Genomic DNA, 20,216 nt, shown 5'->3' on the forward strand with positions numbered 1-20,216 from the left:
CTAGTGTGATAGCAATTACCCTTTTAGCATGGTGAGCTCTCTCTAACCTGCATAGCTTCTCCAATTAGATGGACATCCAACATACCAGCCAATGAGCAAGCCCTGCCACAGCTGAGTTCTGTATTTGTTATAAAACATGAAGCAAACTCAGTATTTTGACTCAGCCAGTTGGGTTGCTTGAATAACCCAACAAGTTGGGTTGTTGGGATTACCCCAAACATGGGTTAATTTAACCATCAGTTGGGTATTTCTTACTCTCATGCTGGGTTGACCTAGCAGCTGGGTCTTTTTTAAAGTAATCCTTAGGTTACTTTGAGGAGGCATGGCGTATTAGGGTGTGGCTTTCAGCTAGATCTTATTGGCCACTCGTGAGAGTAAATGTCATTCTGTTCATTATGTTAAGTTCACATAATACAAATTCAAATGTTCCCATTTGTGGGTTGTGGGTTCGTTTCCTACAGGGGGCCAGTATGAAAATGTATGCACTCACTAACTGTAAGTCGCTCTGGATAAGAGTGTCTGCTAAATGACTAAAATGTCAAATTAACAGGAATAACATTTATTCTCATGGGTGGATAAAAATAACTAGCTGAAAGCCTCGCCCCTACTAAACTACGCCTCCAGTCTTCAGATCTGACCCGCTGGGGCATATCTCAATAACCCAGCACCCAGCATCAATAACCCAGTAGTTATTAAAGAAAACAACCCAACTAAGTGACCCAATGCCTGCAACACAGCAGTTGGGTCAACCAAACAACCCAGCATGTTTTAGAGTGTAGGTACGAGCTTTCAGCACCAGTAGAGGTCAGAGAGGTTTCAGATGATAGGATAAAGAATTAGTGCCTTTCTTGGACATCATTATTTTGCACTTCAGTCTGAAATACAGCACAAATAGGAGAAGAAAAAAATCACAGAAGAACAAAACAATTCTTAACTTAATTTTTTCTGGTCTAAATTGTGAAGAAGGAGGTTAGAATTCCATCCATCCACACATCTGAAGGCACATATTCTCATTTGGAGTGGGATTTCCAATTCCTTTCAGGGTGTTTCCCTGGGGGCCTATTGCGGCTCCTCTGCCAGCATACATCAGATGAAGAACATGGAGGAGAGATTAGACAGTCATTGGCTTTCCCTTCCATTCACCTAGGTTTTTCAGCTTGACGTTTACCATTTAATTGGCTGTTTGAATTAAGATTTTTCAAGCCATGCCATGAGGACGGTTAATTTGCTGCCTTGCATGAGCAGAGGAGAGAAAATAGCCCTACGATCAAAGAAGTAGTGCAGAAACATAAGTCTTACAGGAACAACCATATAAAGCCATTCTCTACAGGAGTTAAAGGGAAAAGATCAGCGGAGAGAACAGGTAGACAAGTGGAAGCAGGGCAGCAACAAAAGGAGCGTTATCATATCACAAGCTAACCCCTAAGGTTGCAAAATTCTGGTAACTTTGCAAAAATCCCCAAAAATCCTGGTTGGAAGATTCCCAGAATCAGGAGGGAATAAGCAAGAAATCTGGAAACCTCCACGTGGGATTTCTGGAAAACCTGGGAATTTTGGGAAAGTTACAAGAGACAAAAGGAGCAGCCGTTGGTCAGACGGGGACAGGTGGCCTACCTGCGGAAGTCCAGCATGATCCTGGCTGAGTCAGGGATGCTGCGGTCCACCCAGGAAAGGAAGTGGAACTGCGTGACGGTGCGCGTCTCGTTGGTCTGCAGGTTCTTCAGGTAGAAACTCCTGACCAGGAAGTCCTCACACCAGATGTGTTCTGATACCAGGTTCACCTGCATAGACAAGGGATGGGAGTGAGACAATAGAAATAGAATCAACCAAACGTTCTTAAAACCTCTGGCCATGGCAATTTGACAAGTAAACTCATGGGTACACCCATTATGGCATTATTGACTTGAATAGAGATGTCCCTTCTAGTGATTCTATTTCTGTGGTGAGAACTACAGTATTACCAGGCACAGGTAACTGCCAAAATAAAGGAAACACCAACATAAAGTGTCTTAATAGGGCATTGGGCTACCACGAGCCAGAACAGCTTCAATGCACCTTGGCAAAGATTCTACAAGTGTCTGGAACTCTATTGGAAGGATGCAACGCCATTCTTCCATCATTTGATTGTGGTGGAAAACGCTGTCTCAGGCGCCGCTCCAGAACGTCCCATAAGTGTTCAATTGGGTTGAGATCTGGTGACTGAGACGGCCATGGCATATGGTTTACATAGTTTTCATGCTCATCAAACCGTTCAGTGACCATTCATGCCCTGTGGATGGGGGCATTGTCATCCTATGGGGGCATAGCCATGGTAGCCAAAATAATGGCCTGCCCAGCATTTTTATACATGACCATAACATGCTGACTACACCGGTTACGCGTGTGCGTCCGCGTGCACCATCATGTGCATGTTGATTTTGTCTATACCCACCAGACACGATCACGACACCAACTATATTAATTTGGGGACAGGTTGAAACACACATGAAACATTCATGGACATTAAGCTAGATAGCTGTTGCTAGTAGTTTGTCATGGGAGATGAACATTGAGTTGTTATTTAACCTGATCATGGTCCCCTTTTTAGCTGGTTCTTTGTAGAATTTTGACCTGGATCATACAACAATCATGTGTTTCTCTATTCTGACGATAAATCCACAGATAAAAAGGGAAACCTAGTTAGTTTTTAGTTAGTTATCTTTGATTAATATCTCCTCGTTCGTTTTCAAGCAACCATGTGGGATTTTTCTTTTTCTTTTTTCTTTTTTTCACCTTTATTTAACCAGGTAAGCCAGTTGAGAACAAGTTCTCATTTACAACTGCGACCTGGCCAAGATAAAGCAAAGCAGTGCGATAAAAACAACAACACAGAGTTACATATGGGGTAAAAAAAACATAAAGTCAAAAAATACAACAGAAAATATATATACAGTGTGTGCAAATGTAGCAAGTTATGGAGGTAAGGCAATAAATAGGCTATAGTGCAAAATAATTACAATTAGTATTAACACTGGAATGCTAGATGTGCAAGAGATTATGTGCAAATAGAGATACTGGGGTGCAAAAGAGCAAAATAAATAACAATATAGGGATGAGGTAGTTGGGTGGGCTAATTTCAGATGGGCTGTGTACAGGTGCAGTGATCAGTAAGGTGCTCTGACAACTGATGCTTAAAGTTAGTGAGGGAGATAAGAGTCTCCAGCTTCAGAGATTTTTGCAATTCGTTCCAGTCATTGGCAGCAGAGAACTGGAAGGAATGGCGGCCAAAGGAGGTGTTGGCTCTGGGAATGACCAGTGAGATATACCTGCTGGAGCGCAGACTACGGGTGGGTGCTGCTATGGTGACCAATGAGCTAAGATAAGGCGGGGATTTGCCTAGCAGTGATTTATAGATGGCCTGGAGCCAGTGGGTTTGACGACGAACATGTAGTGAGGACCAGCCAACAAGAGCGTACAGGTCACAGTGGTGGGTAGTGTATGGGGCTTTGGAGACAAAACGGATGGCACTGTGATAGACTACATCCAATTTGCTGAGTAGAGTGTTGGAGGCTATTTTGTAAATGACATCGCCGAAGTCAAGGATCGGTAGGATAGTCCGTTTTACGAGGGCATGTTTGGCAGCATGAGTGAAGGAGGCTTTGTTGCGAAATAGGAAGCCGATTCTAGATTTAACTTTGGATTGGAGATTCTTAATGTGAGTCTGGAAGGAGAGTTTACAGTCTAACCAGACACCTAGGTATTTGTAGTTGTCCACATACTCTAGGTCAGACCCGTCGAGAGTGGTGATTCTAGTCGGGTGGGCGGGTGTATCCAATAAGGAGGGGACTTGCAGCTCGTGGCGTGTCTCAAATAGAACCAAGTTCTATTTTAACGCTTGGCTATGCAGATGCTCGTTCACGCGTGCGAACGGTGTGGGGGGAAATGATTAAGTAACATATGTGTACATTTATTTTGCACGCTCAGTGCACGCAACTTGGCCAATAAGGTTTGCATGTAAGCATGATGGGATGTTAATTGCTTAATAACTCAGGAACCACACCTGTGTGGAAGCACCTGCTATCAATATACTTTGTATCCCTCATTTACTCAAGTGTTTCCTTTATTTTGGCAGTTACCTGTATATCAATTACTGTAGACTAACTCTCTCTGAGTGATACCCCTGGACCAAATCAACTACAAACAGATATGTGGAAGGACACCATTTCATAAAAATTCAGATGAATAATATCTTAAACAAATAAATAACATCCTAAACAAGGACAATTGTTTTACCTCATATACATGGTAGACATTGAAGCCCTCGTCCGGCCAGTACTGTTGACACTGTTTGACTCCATTTTCAGACAGGGGCGTTAGCATGACGATGACCACACATCCACTCTCCCACACCATCTGAAGACACAAGGGAACATAGGAGGGCTCAAATCTAGTCATATTAACAAAGACAGGGCACTCATACAATATGAGTCAATACAGTAGGAGTTAATACAGTAGGAGTCAATACAGTAGGCGCTAATACAGTAGGAGTTAATACAGTAGGAGTCAATACAGTATGAGTCAATACAGTAGGAGTTAATACACTATGAGTCAATATGCTATGAGTAAATACAGTAGGTGTTAATACAGTAGCAGTTAATACAGTAGGAGTTAATACACTGTGAGTCAATACAGTATGAGTTAATATAGTATGAGTCAATACACTATGAGTCAATACAGTAGTAGTTAATACAGAAAGGTCCCACAGAACATTGACAGCACAAGAAGAACTGTATAATGACGCATTGAGATTGATTGATGTTATGCTATTGAAATTAAATCAATGTTAGTCATTCAGCAGGATAGATACGTTATTATACGATGTACAGGATTGTGTGAGTGAACGTTATTGGTCTGCACCACCACTGACGTGTGATCAGTTGAGCTGTACTACTGTACAGTAGTTCAGAGGAAGTCACACAGCGCCTCCGTGTGCCCCTCACTCTCCCTGCCAACTGAGCTAGCTCAACTGATTCACTCCATTTCATCTTATCACAATCTAATATCTCCTTGGAAGGTAGAAAGGCCCAGTACAGCCATTAGGAAAATGAGGAAGAAACACTGGTTTTATGAGAACAATAAAAATACAATGGTCCTGCCTGTAAACAATAACAAAAGAAGGTGCTATCTAGAACCTAAAAGGTTTCTTCGACTGTCCCCATAGGAGAACCCTTTGAAGAACCCTTTTGGTTCAAGATAGAACCCTTTTGGGTTCAATGTAGAACCCTTTCCACAGAGGGTTCTACATGGAACCAAAAAGGGTTCTACTTCGAACCAAAAAGGGTCCTCCTATGGGGAAAGCCGAAGAACCCTTTTGGAACCCTTTTTTCTGAGAGTGTACCTCTGTGATTCAGCCCAGCAGTGTCATTACAAGCCAACTGTGCCCACGTCTAGGCACGTTGGTAGAAGTACCAAAGAAGAGGCATCAAATGAAATAATCAGTTTTATTTGTCTCATTTGTTTTACTAATTTGCAAATACTGACAGATACACTCTAAGAAAAGAAGGTGCTATTTAAAACCTAAAATGGTTCTTCAGCTGTCCCCATAGGGGAACACTTTGAAGAACCCTTTTGGATCCAGGTAGAACCCTTTTCGTTTCCATGAAGAACCCTTTCCACAGAGGGTTCTACATGGAACCCAAAAGGGTTCTACCTGAAACCAAAAAGGGTTCTCCTATGGGGACAGCCGAAAAATCCTTTTAGAACCCTTTTTTCCCGAAGAGTGTAGAATAAACAAATGAATTCAATATATACTTTTTATTTAATTAACTTCTAAAGTAATTTAGTGACTAGACATCCCTCTCCATTATTGAGCACACAAGCAGAGAATAAAAAGAGAACCAAGTCAAGATCCCTGTTTAGCTCTTTGAACCCTCACGGTGACTGGTTTATTCCCTGAACTCTAAGGAGTGAGCAGAGGGGGAGAGAGAGAGTACAGGGGGAGAGAGAGCAGAGGGGGAGGGAGAGACAAGAGGGAGGATAAGAGAGGGAGAAAGAGAGAGAGAGAGAGTAGCAGAGGGAGAGAGAGAGAGCAGAGCGGGTGAGGCCATGGTTGAGCAGAGGTAATGGCTGGGGACAGAGGAAAGGAGGGAAGGTGGAGGGCTGGGGGTACGAGGGTACGTAGCGAGGGAAAGGAGGGAGGGAGAATGGGAGGGGAGGATTAGAGAGAGCCTTTCAGAGTGCTGCAGGAGCCCAATGCGGATTAGACAGACCAAAGCTAAAGACTCCTCGTCTCCTGCACCTCGCCTCTTATTTACATGTTTTTCTGTTAGTTTATTTGGAAAGAGTTTTTAAGTACATCCAAGGCCAATGTAACTATATTGAAAGTTGAAAGACTCATTACTTATTGCAATCTTTTCAAGTCCATCACTCTGGGTATACTGTAGTTTTGATTTTCAATTATTTGCAAGTTGCGATAAGCTAGTTTTAGTGTAATCTAAGCCAAATATTCAGCTGTAAATGGTTTGAATTACATTTTGATAATGGATATGTTATTTATTCACTTGATGAAATGAAAAACAAACAAACAAGCAAACAATAAGCAACTTTTTCATGAGGTGCTTAAAAATGTTCCATTAAAGAGTAAGGACAGCACATTAACAAAAGCCATTTCAAAATGGTGTATTCAATCAAGGTGCACTTTAAACAAAGGGAAAGCATAATGGCTTGATAAAAGCATAATTGCTGTGTTACAAACCAACCATCTAACATGACACCACTCACACACACACACAGACGCACACAAATGCACGCATATACACACACACACACACACACACACACACACACACAATTTGCGTCAGAAAGACACCATTAACAAGCATCTCTTTTAAAATGACATCTGCTTTCTCAATAATGAAAACCTTTCCTTCTGTGTGGCATTACAGGAGTACAGACTCCATAATGACATGTATGGACCTACTGTTAGTGTACCTTCAGCTCAACAGGGGGAGTAAAGGGGCCAGCTGGTCTATGGCTGTGTATCCAATGACACCCTATTACCTATATAGTGCACTACTTTTGACCAGTGCACTATAAAGGGAATAGGGTGCCATTTGGGACGAAGGCTGTGCGTGTCTCTGGTCCATGCTTTCATATTACAGACACAACAGTACCACAGCTGATGCATTAATTCGACTCTATGGGAGCAATGGCCATCCTAATGACTGGGGTGCTTTCACATTAATGCATAATAGCACCATTTGGTAACCCGGCATAAATCTGAGGCAGCAAAGCATTGCCGGGTTCCCAGAATAGCTGAAGGTAACTTCAGGTCTAAATGGCAAGCTGGCAAATCTCCCTTGTATTCATATTCACAGAGGTGTAGGCTACTGTCATTTCTTTTGATGTATCATAATGCAACAAACCTTGTTACATGAGGACAATCGTAATAATTAACTGAAAAAGAAAACAATCCTGTAGTCAACCTATGTACATTTCATAGTTTCATTAACCTCTGTAAGTCTAAGCACTTATATTGCAATATCTACTAAGCTAACATATGGAATTGTTTTAAGATGGTAATAAAATGTATAATTCAGCCATTTGATTTAGAATTTTAGGACCCCTGTTGGTATAAAAAATATATACAGTACCAGTCAAAAGTTTGGACACACCTACTCATTCAAGGGTTTTTCTTTATTTTTACTATTTCTACATTGTAGAATAATACTGAAGACATCAAAACTATGAAATAACACTTATGGAATCATGTAGTAAACAAAAAAGTGTTAAACAAATCAAAATATATTTTATATTTGAGATTCTTCAAATAGCCACCATTTGCCTTGATGACAGCTTTGCACACTCTTGGCATTCTCTCAACCAGCTTCACCTGGAATGCTTTTCCAACAGTCTTGAAGGAGTTCCCACATATGCTGAGCACTTGTTGGCTGCTTTTCCTTCACTCTGCCGTCCGACTCATCCCAAACCATCTCAATTGGGTTGAGGTCAGGGGATTGTGTAGGCCAGGTCATCTGATGCAGCACTCCATCCCTCTCCTTCTTGGTAAAATAGCCCTTACACAGCCTGGAGGTCTGTTGGGTCATTGTCCTGTTGAAAAACAAATGATAGTCCCACTAAGCCCAAACCAGATGTGATGGCGTATCGCTATAGAAGGCTGTGGTAGCCATGCTGGTTAAGTGTGTCTTGAATTCTAAATAAATCACAGACAGTGTCACCAGCAAAGCACCCCCACACCATAACACCTCCTCCTCCAAGCTTTACAGTGGGAAATACAAATCGGTGTGGGAAATCATCCGTTCACCCACACCACGTCTCACAAAGACACGGTGGTTGGAACCAAAAATCTCCAATTTGGACTCCAGACCAAAGGACAGATTTCCACTGTCTAATGTCCATTGCTCGTGTTTCTTGGTCCAAGCAGGTCTCTTCTTATTATTGGTGTCCTTTAGTAGTGGTTTCTTTGCAGCAATTCGACCATGAAGGCCTGATTCACACAGTCCCCTCTGAACAGTTGATGTTGAGATGTGTCTGTTACTTGAACTCTGTGAAGCATTTATTTGGGCTGCAAGTTCTGAGGCTGGTAACTCTAATGAACGTATCCTCTGCAGCAGAGGTAACTCTGGGTCTTCCACTCCTGTGGTGGTCCTCATGAGAGCCAGTTTCATCATTGCGCTTGATGGTTTTTGTGACTGCACTTGAAGAAACTTTAAAAGTTATTGAAATGTTCCGTATTGACTATCCTTCATGTCTTAAAGTAATGATGGACTGTCATTTCTCTTTGCTTATTTGAGCTGTTCTTGCCATAATATGGACTTGATCTTTTACCAAATAGGGCTATCTTCTGTATACCCCCCCTACCTTGTCACAACACAACTGATTGGCTCAAACGCATTAAGTAGGAAATCAATTCCACAAATTAACTTTTAAGAAGGCACACCTGTTAATTAAAATGCATTCCAGGTGACTACCTCATGAAGTTAGTTGAGAGAATGCCAAGAGACATAAGAAAACTCAACAAAATAAATAAGCGCCTGGTACTGGGTTACCTTCAGACGACTCCCCTGAAGCTTGTGTGCATGGTAGAGCAGAACAACCAACACCTTCGTGTTCGTGTAGAAAAAAGCCACTTTCACAAGCCCCATGTTATGCAATAGGCGCAAACTTCATATCACTACAAGAAACAGCAAGTCTCTAGCATAAACACATAGGGAGCTATTCAGTATTCAAAATGACGTCACCGATCATTTTATGGTTTACCTGCCAGAAGTCAGCCACGGTGGAGGGTAGAGGGCCTTGTGAAGAGATGTACATGGGGTTCCTCGGGTCATGGTCCATCTGGCAAAAGACGGGAAGAAGAACAAGAGTTGTGTGTGAAGACTGGGTGAACTGCCTGTGTACATACTGCCTGTGTACCAAATGGCACCCTATTCCCTATATACAGTAGTGCACTATTTAGGGAATAGGGTGCCATTTGGGACGCAAGCCCTGTCTCTACAGTTAGAGCTAGCTTATCAAGACAGTGTAACAGCAGTCCATGCATTCTCTCTGATAATCTAAGGGTTGTGCTCCCGCCTTTTCTCTTCTATGGCCGTCCGGGTCTCCATTTCTGTTTTCACATTTACTTCTTCACTCCATCCACTTCTCTCTCTCGCCTCCCTCTGTTACCTTTCCCCCCTCTCTATCCTCCAGGCATGGCTATTCTTTAATGCTTCTGATTAGAGGAAGACCATGTTTAAAGGAAATTACATCGTCTCTCCAACATATTATTGATGCTAGTCAGAGAATGTCACAGGGGCCTATAGAAGAGGCGATCGGGGTGTCTCTCTCTCTCTGTGTGTGTGTGTGTGTGTGTGTGTGTGTGTATGTGTGTGTGTGTGTGTGTGTGTGTGTGTGTGTGTGTGTGTGTGTGTGTGTGTGTGTGTGTGTGTGTGTGTGTGTGGAGTGTTGGCATGCAGAACCCAGAGATACAGAGGGCAGAGGAAAGGATAGAAGGAGTTCTGCAATTGCCCCTGAAGTTCTGTTTTATATTAAAGATTCAACATAATGGGCTTGATACCAGCTCTACATCCAGCTCCACAGAACAAGACCCTGGCCTTTACTGTCTGTCTATTCATATTAGTCTGAGAAAGCCAATGAACAAAAGGGAACAAATAGCGTTTACAAAATATTAGATATTTCAAGCCAAATTGCACATGAGCATTAGTCATGGCTATTGTTAAAAGGAGAAGTAGAATAGAGAAGACATGAGTAAACCCTTTGGAATTTCAGCCATTTTGTAACACACAGACAAAGCCATTGTTTCATTACAGAAGATAGGTTTTTTATATTTCGGCTGATTAGAGGCTAGTTATTTCGGCGAGATCATCAGTCAAACACACTTCAAGCAACATGAATGTGTAATGAAGGGGTGCAACAGAATTTGTATTCCCCAAATAAACACTTTGGTTCCCATTTAACGTGGGCAGCCTGTGCTAACCAGAGCTAACCAGCCGAATCAGTGCACTTCAGTTCATTGGGCATTTGTACTTTCAGGGCTCCATTTTGCAATGTGCAAAAAAAAAATGGTTGTTCTGTATTTTTGAGGGTAAACATGATATTACGGTATATTTTTGCACAGTTGAGTTCTGTTTTGTATGAAATGAATCATAGCCCTTTTATGTTCCCGTGCTTTCATACTGCAAAGGTTCATACAATACAACAGTTTCATACAATAGTCTTGCATTGAGATAAGTATATCTCTTAATATAGAGAAGAAGACAGTGATAAACCTTTGTGTTGCACGGAAATCAGTCCTGAATATCCACTGGATGACACTCCAATGACTGACATCCACACCCATTACTATGGAAATGGGTGCAATTGTGCAGCACTTACAGGGAGCCATTTAGGGCTGGAGCAATAACAGAGTGGAGACAGAAGCTGAGTCCCTAAAGGCACCCTATTCCCTGTATAGTACACTACTTTTGACCAGGGCCCATATGGCTCTGGTCAAAAGTAGTGCACTATATAGGGATAGGGTGCCATTTGAGACACAAGTCCAGAGCTTATTTATTCTTCATAATTAGGTTGTTGTTCATGATGTTGGTGGTATTGATCTTGCATGTGTTCATCCCAAATGGCATCCTATTCCCTATATAGTGCACTACTTTTGACCAGGGCCTCTATGGTGTCGGTAATGGTCTCAGTTATACCCGACTTTAATATTCTGTTAGATTTTTTTTCCTCAAACCTCAAACCAAACAGCTTTTATTTGGTAAAGATGCTGTTTTCCCAAGGTCTATCTAGCTTTCCCACCAACAGAGAGAGAAGAGCAGGAGAGAAGCTGAAATACGGAGGCCATCTTTTCATGTCCTGCCTTTAGTATTCATACAGTGATGTCAGGCAGCGCATAGCTACTGTATGTCTGTGTCCTTGAGATTGCCTAACAGGGAGCTGGGGCCTATAGCTTTTAGCATCAAGTCTTTCATTTCTGTCAGGATAAAAAAAAGCCATCTGTGAAATTTCAACTAGGCAGGAGAGTGTGATGCTAACAAAGCACTGCTACCTAACTGAGGTGTTAGCGCATAGAATGGAAAAGGGCATTCATTTCTTTAGTTCTTCTCCAGAAATGCCATTTTGAATAACACGGCTAGGCAACAGGAATTCCAGGCAATCTTACAAAATGTATTTGTAAAGCCAGGTGCATTTTAATGGCCCATGTTAGCTAGCTTCATATTATGGAAGAGCTATACGCTTCCATAGCTTATGCTGCACATCTGTAGTCAAAGTGATTCGAATTTAATTAAACCTCTATAATCATCTCTCCTAGTCAGTGCTAATATAACTACTATGAAATCTCATAAAGAAAGAAGTTCATAAAAGAAGAGAAGACGTCCATTAAAGACAATCTACTGTGTCTCTACAGCACGTCCTGGTACTATTATCTGGCAGTGTCCCAAATGGCACCCTATCCCTATATAGTGCACTACTTTTGACCAGGGCCCATAGGGCTATGGTTAAAAGTAGTGCTATTTAGGGAATAGAGTGCAATTTAGAACGCAGACACTACGTGCTGGATTCCTTTCAGCTAAACCTCACACCAATGACACTGTATATTGTGGGTGCCCAATCGTCTGTTGACCTGAGCTGAAGAAGTTTGGAGGAGCATCGGGGCATAATGCGTGTCTAAGGTAATTTTTTGTGTCACCCCGCCATGACTGTGGGGGTAGAGTGGATGCCCCCCTTACCACCCCATTACCACTCGAACCCCACATTCCAAGAAAAAGATGACAAATGATTTACTTGTGGGCCATTTCCCTTGGGCTAATGAGGAGGAAGAGGGTGTGTTGACAGACGTAATTATGGTAGTTTCGCAGGGCTCAGCCAGGGGTCCTGTTGTGGCGTAATTACCATGCTTTCATCCGTACAGCGCTGGATCACTGATTACTGTGTCTACTCTGCTCTGCACCAAGCACAGCATAACCCACTCTGACTACTAATGGCAACATGGAGGAGTGGAGAAACGACTCCAAATGACAACTCCACTTGTCATTTAATTGTTTTCCACTTTGAAAGGAAACGCAAATACAGGAAAGAGATCAATTGGTTTGACGTTCTAATATTGGAGAAATGCAAATGGAGAAATTGATCATAACATATCTTTAAAGGACAATCTTGCAGAAGTTGTTCTTATCAAACACAGAGAGAAATAGGGAGGAGAGATACGAGATTCAGCCCAACAACAACACAGATAAGTAGAAGTTGAAAGGGTCTTATCACTCAAAATACTATGACTTCAGAAGCAGTAATACGTATAGATTGTTATAATGAAAGTATGATATCATTATTACTTAATACATTATGAATGCATTAAAATGCAGGAAATACAATAAATAGATGTGGTCAACAGTGTAAAAACAACTACAAAACACTGAAAGTGTTAAATCAACACTGAAAGTGTTGAGTCTGTGGACCCCTATAGACACCGGAACAGTGTTAAATTAACACACTGCTTAGTGTAAAGCCTTATTAAAATATTTCCCAGAGTGCCACCCATGACAGCTCTGGTGAGCTCCTGCCCAAGTCAAGCACTGGTGTTCAGTAATATGCTTTTAGTCCATCTCTCCAAAGAGTTTTTTTTTTTAATACAGGAATATAACGCTGAACCTTTCTGATATTTGAGTCGTTTTGGATTTGTTCTGGGGACACATTATTGAGTGTAAATAATAATACACCACCATTCTTCTGGAAAGAGTACATTAAAGCAGAGCTGTTATCTCAAGAGAGCAGCCATTTCAAAACAGGGAAGGTGACAAACTATTATTTCACAAGACACGGCAAATTCATTGAGGGGCAAAGTGTGGAGGAACAAAGGCAAACGGATCAACGGGAAAATGTATGACAATTCACAAAAACAAATTGAATTTCAAAATATAATCCAACCTCAACTGGTCTTTGTGTAGAGTTGCAACAATAAAGCTTAAAAGAAACATAAAGTGAAGGAGTATGGGATGTGGACTGCTACTCACAATTGGGCTAGCATTGATATAATCGGAGTTGTCATGGTTATTCTCGGCCTTCAAGGTTATTCTGGAATGATCATCTGTAATAGAAATACATAAGTCACCACACATTTTTTTGCTTTTCCACGACTGAAACATTTAATTACTGATAAATTCTATGGAATTGAAAATACTGTTTTTCTTGGTCAGATCACATGGTCATGAATAACACAGGAATAACCTAGTGATCGACTACTGAGAGATGTGGTCAGACTGCGGTCATACATGACCACACGGTCAGAGAGGTGTAAAAATACTCACAGACGACCACGGCATCGGCGCGGTTCCTCTTGGTGTTGTGTTTGTCCTGGCCCACTTTACAGGCGCCGGGCTCAGCCAGGTAGCCACACATCGCCTCCCACTCCCTCTCCAGACGGTTCTTGTTCTTCAAGTGGTCCTCCATGTACGACTGAGCAGACAAAGGGGAGAGAACCCACATAACTAAATAACCAAACAAAAGGTAATGAACTGGAAATGGAAAGGTAATTACATACAGAAACATTTAGAGGGGAGGGATGGAGCAGGGTGCCCCCAGAATATAGAATATTTTGTGATTGTCATTCACTGTCTAGAATAGATCAAATAAAATACAAAACAATTCATGCCTATGTTGTAGACCTACTCTATTTCAATGGATCTCAAAAGCCTTCCTATCTACACACTGGAGCAGAAAACTAAACCCATGTCATCAGACAGACAGACAGACAGCTCTAGAGCCATGATCAGGTACAGTATCATGGTAATTCGTCCTAAGCTTCTCCATGGTGTAAACATTAAGGGGGTGGGGGGGGGGGGTGGGGGGTTAGGGGGGTAAATTCAGGAGGTGTTGGGAGGGAGGGGCTACCGAAAACTGCTCCTCGCAATTAAGACCATGAAAGGTCTGTCTGCATTGGAAATACTTGTAAATACAGAGTGCTTCAATCACCGTCTTTCAAACCGCTTGCACAGCCCCTGATAAGATTGTCTGCGTTTAAGCCGTCGATTGGAGAAGACAAAATGTAATTAGCTAGGGAGACAAAGGAGAAAAGAAAAGCAGGGGGATGAAAAAAAACAGAACACGCTGCTCCTCTAACAAACCAGGGTAGGTCTTTTCGAGCTCGGAGGCTGCGGAGAAGACTCTTTTTCAGAGTAACAGTGTTCGCCTGACGCTTGTATCAACGCTCCCTGCTCCCCGCGGGGTTAAACGGTTTAGGCCGTCATTGTGTAAGGGAGGAGATTACAGTCTCATAAACTGATGTGGGGGATCAGCTGGGTAATACAATGAAAGCGATACCCAGATGTGCTCGGCTTTTATCACACATTAAAGACAGTGGAGGTGCGTTGGGTTGGAGAGGTGATGCACGGTGGTTATCTACAGCTCAGCTAAGGCTGTCAAACAACTCTCAACATGGACACAACAGACACGTAGGTATATACAGGGACATACTTTGAGATAGTACAGGACAGTATGGGAAATTAGCCCCGCTAATATCCCCTCTTCCGCCATTCACTATAGGCAGAAAATATGAATGTCAAGCGATATCTCTGTCAAAAACTAGTAGACAGTTTCTGGCAGCCGTTTTTTTCCAGGCTGCGTCCCAAATTACCTATTTTATTAAACCTTTATTTTATCAGGGAGTCATACTGAGACCAAGGTCTCTTTTACAGATGAGCCCTGAATTACATAAATTACAGAAAATATACACATCAAAATATAAATACAAAATGCAAGCAGAAAGAAAAAGTCATAAAAAACAAACACATTGATCAGTAAAAAGGTCCTCAATCTGCTTTCTGAATTGGCCTAGATTCACCAAAACATTACATTTTATAACATTTTGAAGATAAAACACTAAAAGCTGATTTACACCCTGAGACGGGTGTGGTAACTCGTATGTCTAAAGTTAAGTAAAGATGTTAGGTACAGTGTGACTTTTTGTAAAAAGGGCTTTATAAATGAAAACATAGCAATGTATCAACCTATGTAACATCAAAGAAGGCCAACCAACTTTCTGGTAGAGAATAGAGTGATGAGTACTAAAATTGTCGCCCGTAATAAAGCGCAGTGCGCTATGATAAATTGCATCTAACGGCTTTAATGAAGTGGCAGCTACGTTCATGTAGATGATGTCGCCATAATCTAGGACTGATAGGAACGTCGACTGAATAGTCTGCTTTCTACTATTTAGCTATTTCTATAGAAGAAGCCCATTTTTATTTTCAGCTTCTTAATTAACTCGTCAATATGCTTTTTATAAGACAGCTTTTCATCTATCCAGATGCCCTGATATTACTTTTGACCAGGGCACATAGGGCTCCGGTCAAAAGTAGTGCACTATGTAGGGAATAGGGTGCCATTTTGGACTCATTTTGGACTCATGTCTTAGTAGATCATACTCCAAATGACAAGCAATGTAATAGAGGGCACATTTTAAATTCCTCATTTAGTAGGTCTGATTATAATGCCTCGTTGCAGTAACAATAGATATACTCTAGTAACTAGCAACCCAGAGGGGTTGGCTGTCATTGACTACTACCCATCAATTACTTTAAATAAGAATTCTTTGCTTTCCCTTTGACTGAAATTGATACAATTTGTGAGAAAAAAAGTAATTGTCTACATCTCCATCGTATCATTCTGTTTAAAATACTGTTGGCAGCGACCACAAATCTGCATGTTGGAGGCTATGTCGCCCACACAACAAACAAACAATGCAGTCTTTTCAGAAGTGACAGTTGAATGACAGGGTGTCATGAACACTTGACAGAACCAGTCACATGCAGTTCTCTTGACAGCGGGGAACAAGTATATTGGTCTCGTCTCAAATGGCACCATATTCCCTATATAGTGCACTATTTTTCAACAAAAGTAGTAGACTATGTAGGGAATAAGGTGCCATTTAGGATGCAAACACTGTAGCTGCACAGCATGACACCCGTCTACCTCCCCTACACAGACATAGAAACTCTATATTAGTACATACTACACATTCAGAAGGGCTACAGAATTGCCGCCATTCAATGGCTTACTCTGCGTCTATCACAAATTCTAATAAATGTGCTTTTTATGTGGAAACTGGGATATGTATCTAGTGATGTAGCAGCCTGATTGTGGATCGGATGAAGCAGCGGACCACCTCCTCTTCTAGAGGCAGAGAGTGTGTGTCCCATTTCGCACCCTATTCTCTACATAGTACACTACTTTTTGACCAGAGCCCTATGGGCCTGACCAGAGCCCCTATGGGCCCTGTTCAAAAGTAGTGCACTATGTAGGGAATAGGGTGCCATTTGGAATGCACCCAGGGTAACAGGGTTTAGTGAATAAGGGATTAGTGTCTGGGCTGCCAATCAGAGGTGCTGAGAGGACGGGTGTCAAGGAAACACTGAGTAATCCCCCTAACAACAGCCCTCATAAGCCACATAGAGAAGCTATATTAACTCACACTGAGGAAATAAAGGCACACAGGTAACACAACGTTGCTACTGTTGTGCCACTGTACTGTTACTGTAATAACAGTTGTGCAGGTGTGTTCCCAGAGTTCCTAACAGTAACTGACTATGAAATACTGTGTGAAGTCACAGGGGATACAATGGGGAAAGTGTAATGTGTCTGAAAAGAGTAGTAGGCAGCCTACTCATAATTTGAGGTCAGGGACAGCCAGGAGAGGAAGGGCATTGCAATCAGTCCTATCAATCAGGGATCGAATAAAAGCGAACAAATCACTTATGCTTGATATATTTGCTGTTATCCTCTCCTGCCTTACTCCAACAAATGATTCATTTTCAATTAGATTTGACATGGAAGTAAGTCATAAAAATAATGCAATGTTGCCTTGGGCTTGCTATCGATTTTCTGAGGCAACAAATAAGCATTTACGGAGGGTACATATGCAGTAACAATGGAAATTATATCAGCATCACGACCATATCTACTGGACAGCATAAAAACTGTAAAGAAAACTAAAAACATGTCTCCAAGGGAAATCAAAAGGCAACAACAAGGTAAACGCAATGGAAGCATTACTGTTGGGAGCTATCCATGGGGCTGAAAGCCTGCCAGCAGAATCACATAGCTGGCATTCCTGTTCATGTCCTAAAAAGGCTGTTTGTCTTTGAATACTGTATGTTTGAAATTGGATACACAGTATGTACATACTGTGCATTGAAATAATCCATACACATTCTAATTCACGGTGAAGAAGTGTGAGTGACCAAAACACACAGACTGCAGGTTTCAATATGTCTCAACACCAGAAGGTCTACAAAAATAGGAGAGAATAAAGTCTGGGCAATAATACAAACTAACCCCACCATTGCTGACTCTGATTTTGAACCTTGGAAGTCATTATTTACAGTGCCATCGGAAAGTATTCAGACCCCTTTACTTTTTCCACATTTTGTTACGTTACAGCCTTATTCTAAAATTGATTAAATTGTTTTTTCCCCTCATCAATCTACACACAATACCACATAACGACAAAGCAAAAAAAAAGGAAATATCAAATTTAAATAAGTATTCAGACCCTTTACTCAGTACTTTGTTGAAGCACCTTTGGCAGCGATTACATAATCGAGTCTTCTTGGGTATGACGCTACAAGCTTGGCACACCTCTATTTGGGGAGTTTCTCCCATTCTTCTCTGCAGATCCTCTCAAGCTCTGTCAGGTTGGATGGGGAGCGTTGCTGCACAGCTATTTTCAGGTCTCTCTAGAGATGTTTGATCGGGTTCAAGTCCAGGCTCTGGCTGGGCCACTCAAGGACATTCAGAGACTTGTCCCAAAGCCACTCCTGTGTTGTCTTGGCTGTGTGCTTAGGGTAGTTGTCCTGTTGGAAGGTGAACCTTCGCCCCAGTCTGAGGTCCTGAGCACTATGGAGCAGTATTCCATCAAGGATCTCTCTGTACTTTGCTCTGTTCATCTTTGCCTCGATCCTGACTAGTCTCCCAGTCCCTGCCGCTGAAAAACATCCCCACAGCATGATGCTGCCACCACCATGCTTCACCGTAGGGATGGTGCCAGGTTTCCTCCAGACGTGACACTTGGCATTCAGGCCAAAGAGTTCAATCTTGGTTTCATCAGACCAGATAATCTTGTTTCTGATGGTCTGAGAGTCTTTAGGTGCCTTTTGGCAAACTCCAAGTGAGCTGTAATGTGCCTTTCACTGAGGAGTGGCTTCCGTCTGGCCACTACCACAAAGGCCTGATTGGTGGAGTGCTGCAGAGATGGTTGTCCTTATGGAAAGTTCTCCCATCTCCACAGAGGAACTCTAGAGCTCTGTCAGAGTGACCATCAGGTTCTTGGTCACCTCCCTGACCAAGGCCTTTCTCCCCCGATTGCTCAGTTTGACCGGGCGGCCAGCTCTAGGAAGAGTCTTGGTGGTTACAAACATCTTACATTTAAGAATGATGGCCACTGTGTTCTTGGGGACCTTCAATGCTGTAGACATTACTTATTTTTTTCAATGCTGCAGACATTGCACATGGTGATCGAACATTTCTTGTACTGACGTTGCTTCCAGAGGCAGTTTGGAACTCGGTAGTGAGTGTTGCAACTGAGGACAGATGATTTTTACGCGCTAAGCGCTTCAGCACTCGCCGGTCCCGTTATGTGAGCTTGTGTGGCCTACCACTTCGCGACTGAGCCATTGTTGCTCCTAGACGTTTCTACTTCACAATAACAGCACTTATAGTTGACCAGGGCAGCTCTAGCAGGGCCGATATTTGACGAACTGACTTGTTGGAAAGGTGGCATCTGGTGACCTTGCCACGTTGAAAGTAACTAAGCTCTTCAGTAAGGCCATTCTACTGCCAATATTTGTCTATGGAGATTGCATGGCTGTGTGCTCGATTTTATACACCTGTCAGCAACGGGTGTGGCTGAAATAGCCGAATCCACTAATTTGAAGGGGTGTCCACATACTTTTGTATATATGATAAAATCAAATCAATTTTATTTGTCACATGTGCCGAATACAACCTACAAGCCCTTAACCAACAATGCAGTTCAAGAAATAGAGTTAAGAAAATATTTACTAAATAAACTAAAGTAAAAATTCTAATAAAAAGTAACACAATAAAATAACAATAACGAGGCTATATACAGGGGCTACCGGTACCGAGTCAATGTGCGGGGGTACAGGTTAGTCGAAGTAATTTGTACATGTAGGTAGGGTTAAAGTGACTATGCATAGATAATAAACAGCGAGTAGCAGCAGTGTCTTGGGGGTAGAAGCTGTTAAGGAGCCTTTTGTTCCTATACTTGGCGCTCCGGTACCGCTTGCCGTGCGGTAGCAGAGAGAAAAGTCTATGACTTGGGTGACTGGAGTCTTTGACAATTTTTTGGCCTTTCCTCTGACACCGCCTAGTATATAGGTCCTAGATGGCAGGAAGCTTGGCCCCAGTGATGTACTGGGCTGTACGCACTACCCTCTGTAGCACCATTCGGTCAGATGCCGAGCAGTTGCCATACCAGGCGGTGATGCAACCGGTCAGGATGCTCTCGATGGTGCAGCTGTAGAACTTTTTGATGATCTGGGGACCCATGCCAAATTTTTTCAGTCTCCTGACGGGGAAAAGGTGTTGTCGTGCCCTTTTTAGCCCTCTTTAGTGTAGCTAGGTGAGACAACCGCATATCACAGTCGTAGTAAGTCAATTCTTCCTTGATAAAGAAGTTATCAGCAAAATCAGTGCTAGTAGGA

At 42.2% G+C, this 20,216-nt stretch overlaps 1 protein-coding gene across 1 annotated transcript in view; it reads right to left on the reverse strand.

Moving 5' to 3' along the window:
• The window catches only part of LOC311100424 (receptor-type tyrosine-protein phosphatase N2-like), a gene marked incomplete at both ends in the record, with an annotated part of 320,583 nt that overhangs the window by 19,119 nt on the left and 281,248 nt on the right, over nt 1-20,216 (reverse strand). The window contains 5 exons of the mRNA XM_084141339.1: nt 1,615-1,781; nt 4,273-4,392; nt 9,259-9,336; nt 13,509-13,582; nt 13,803-13,950. Of these exons, the coding sequence (XP_083997465.1) occupies nt 1,615-1,781; nt 4,273-4,392; nt 9,259-9,336; nt 13,509-13,582; nt 13,803-13,950 (587 nt within the window). The remainder of the gene's footprint in view (nt 1-1,614; nt 1,782-4,272; nt 4,393-9,258; nt 9,337-13,508; nt 13,583-13,802; nt 13,951-20,216) is intronic.

This window comes from Coregonus lavaretus, assembly GCF_964263955.1.
Source record: "Coregonus lavaretus genome assembly, chromosome: 2".
In the NCBI taxonomy this organism is placed as follows: Eukaryota; Metazoa; Chordata; class Actinopteri; order Salmoniformes; family Salmonidae; genus Coregonus; species Coregonus lavaretus.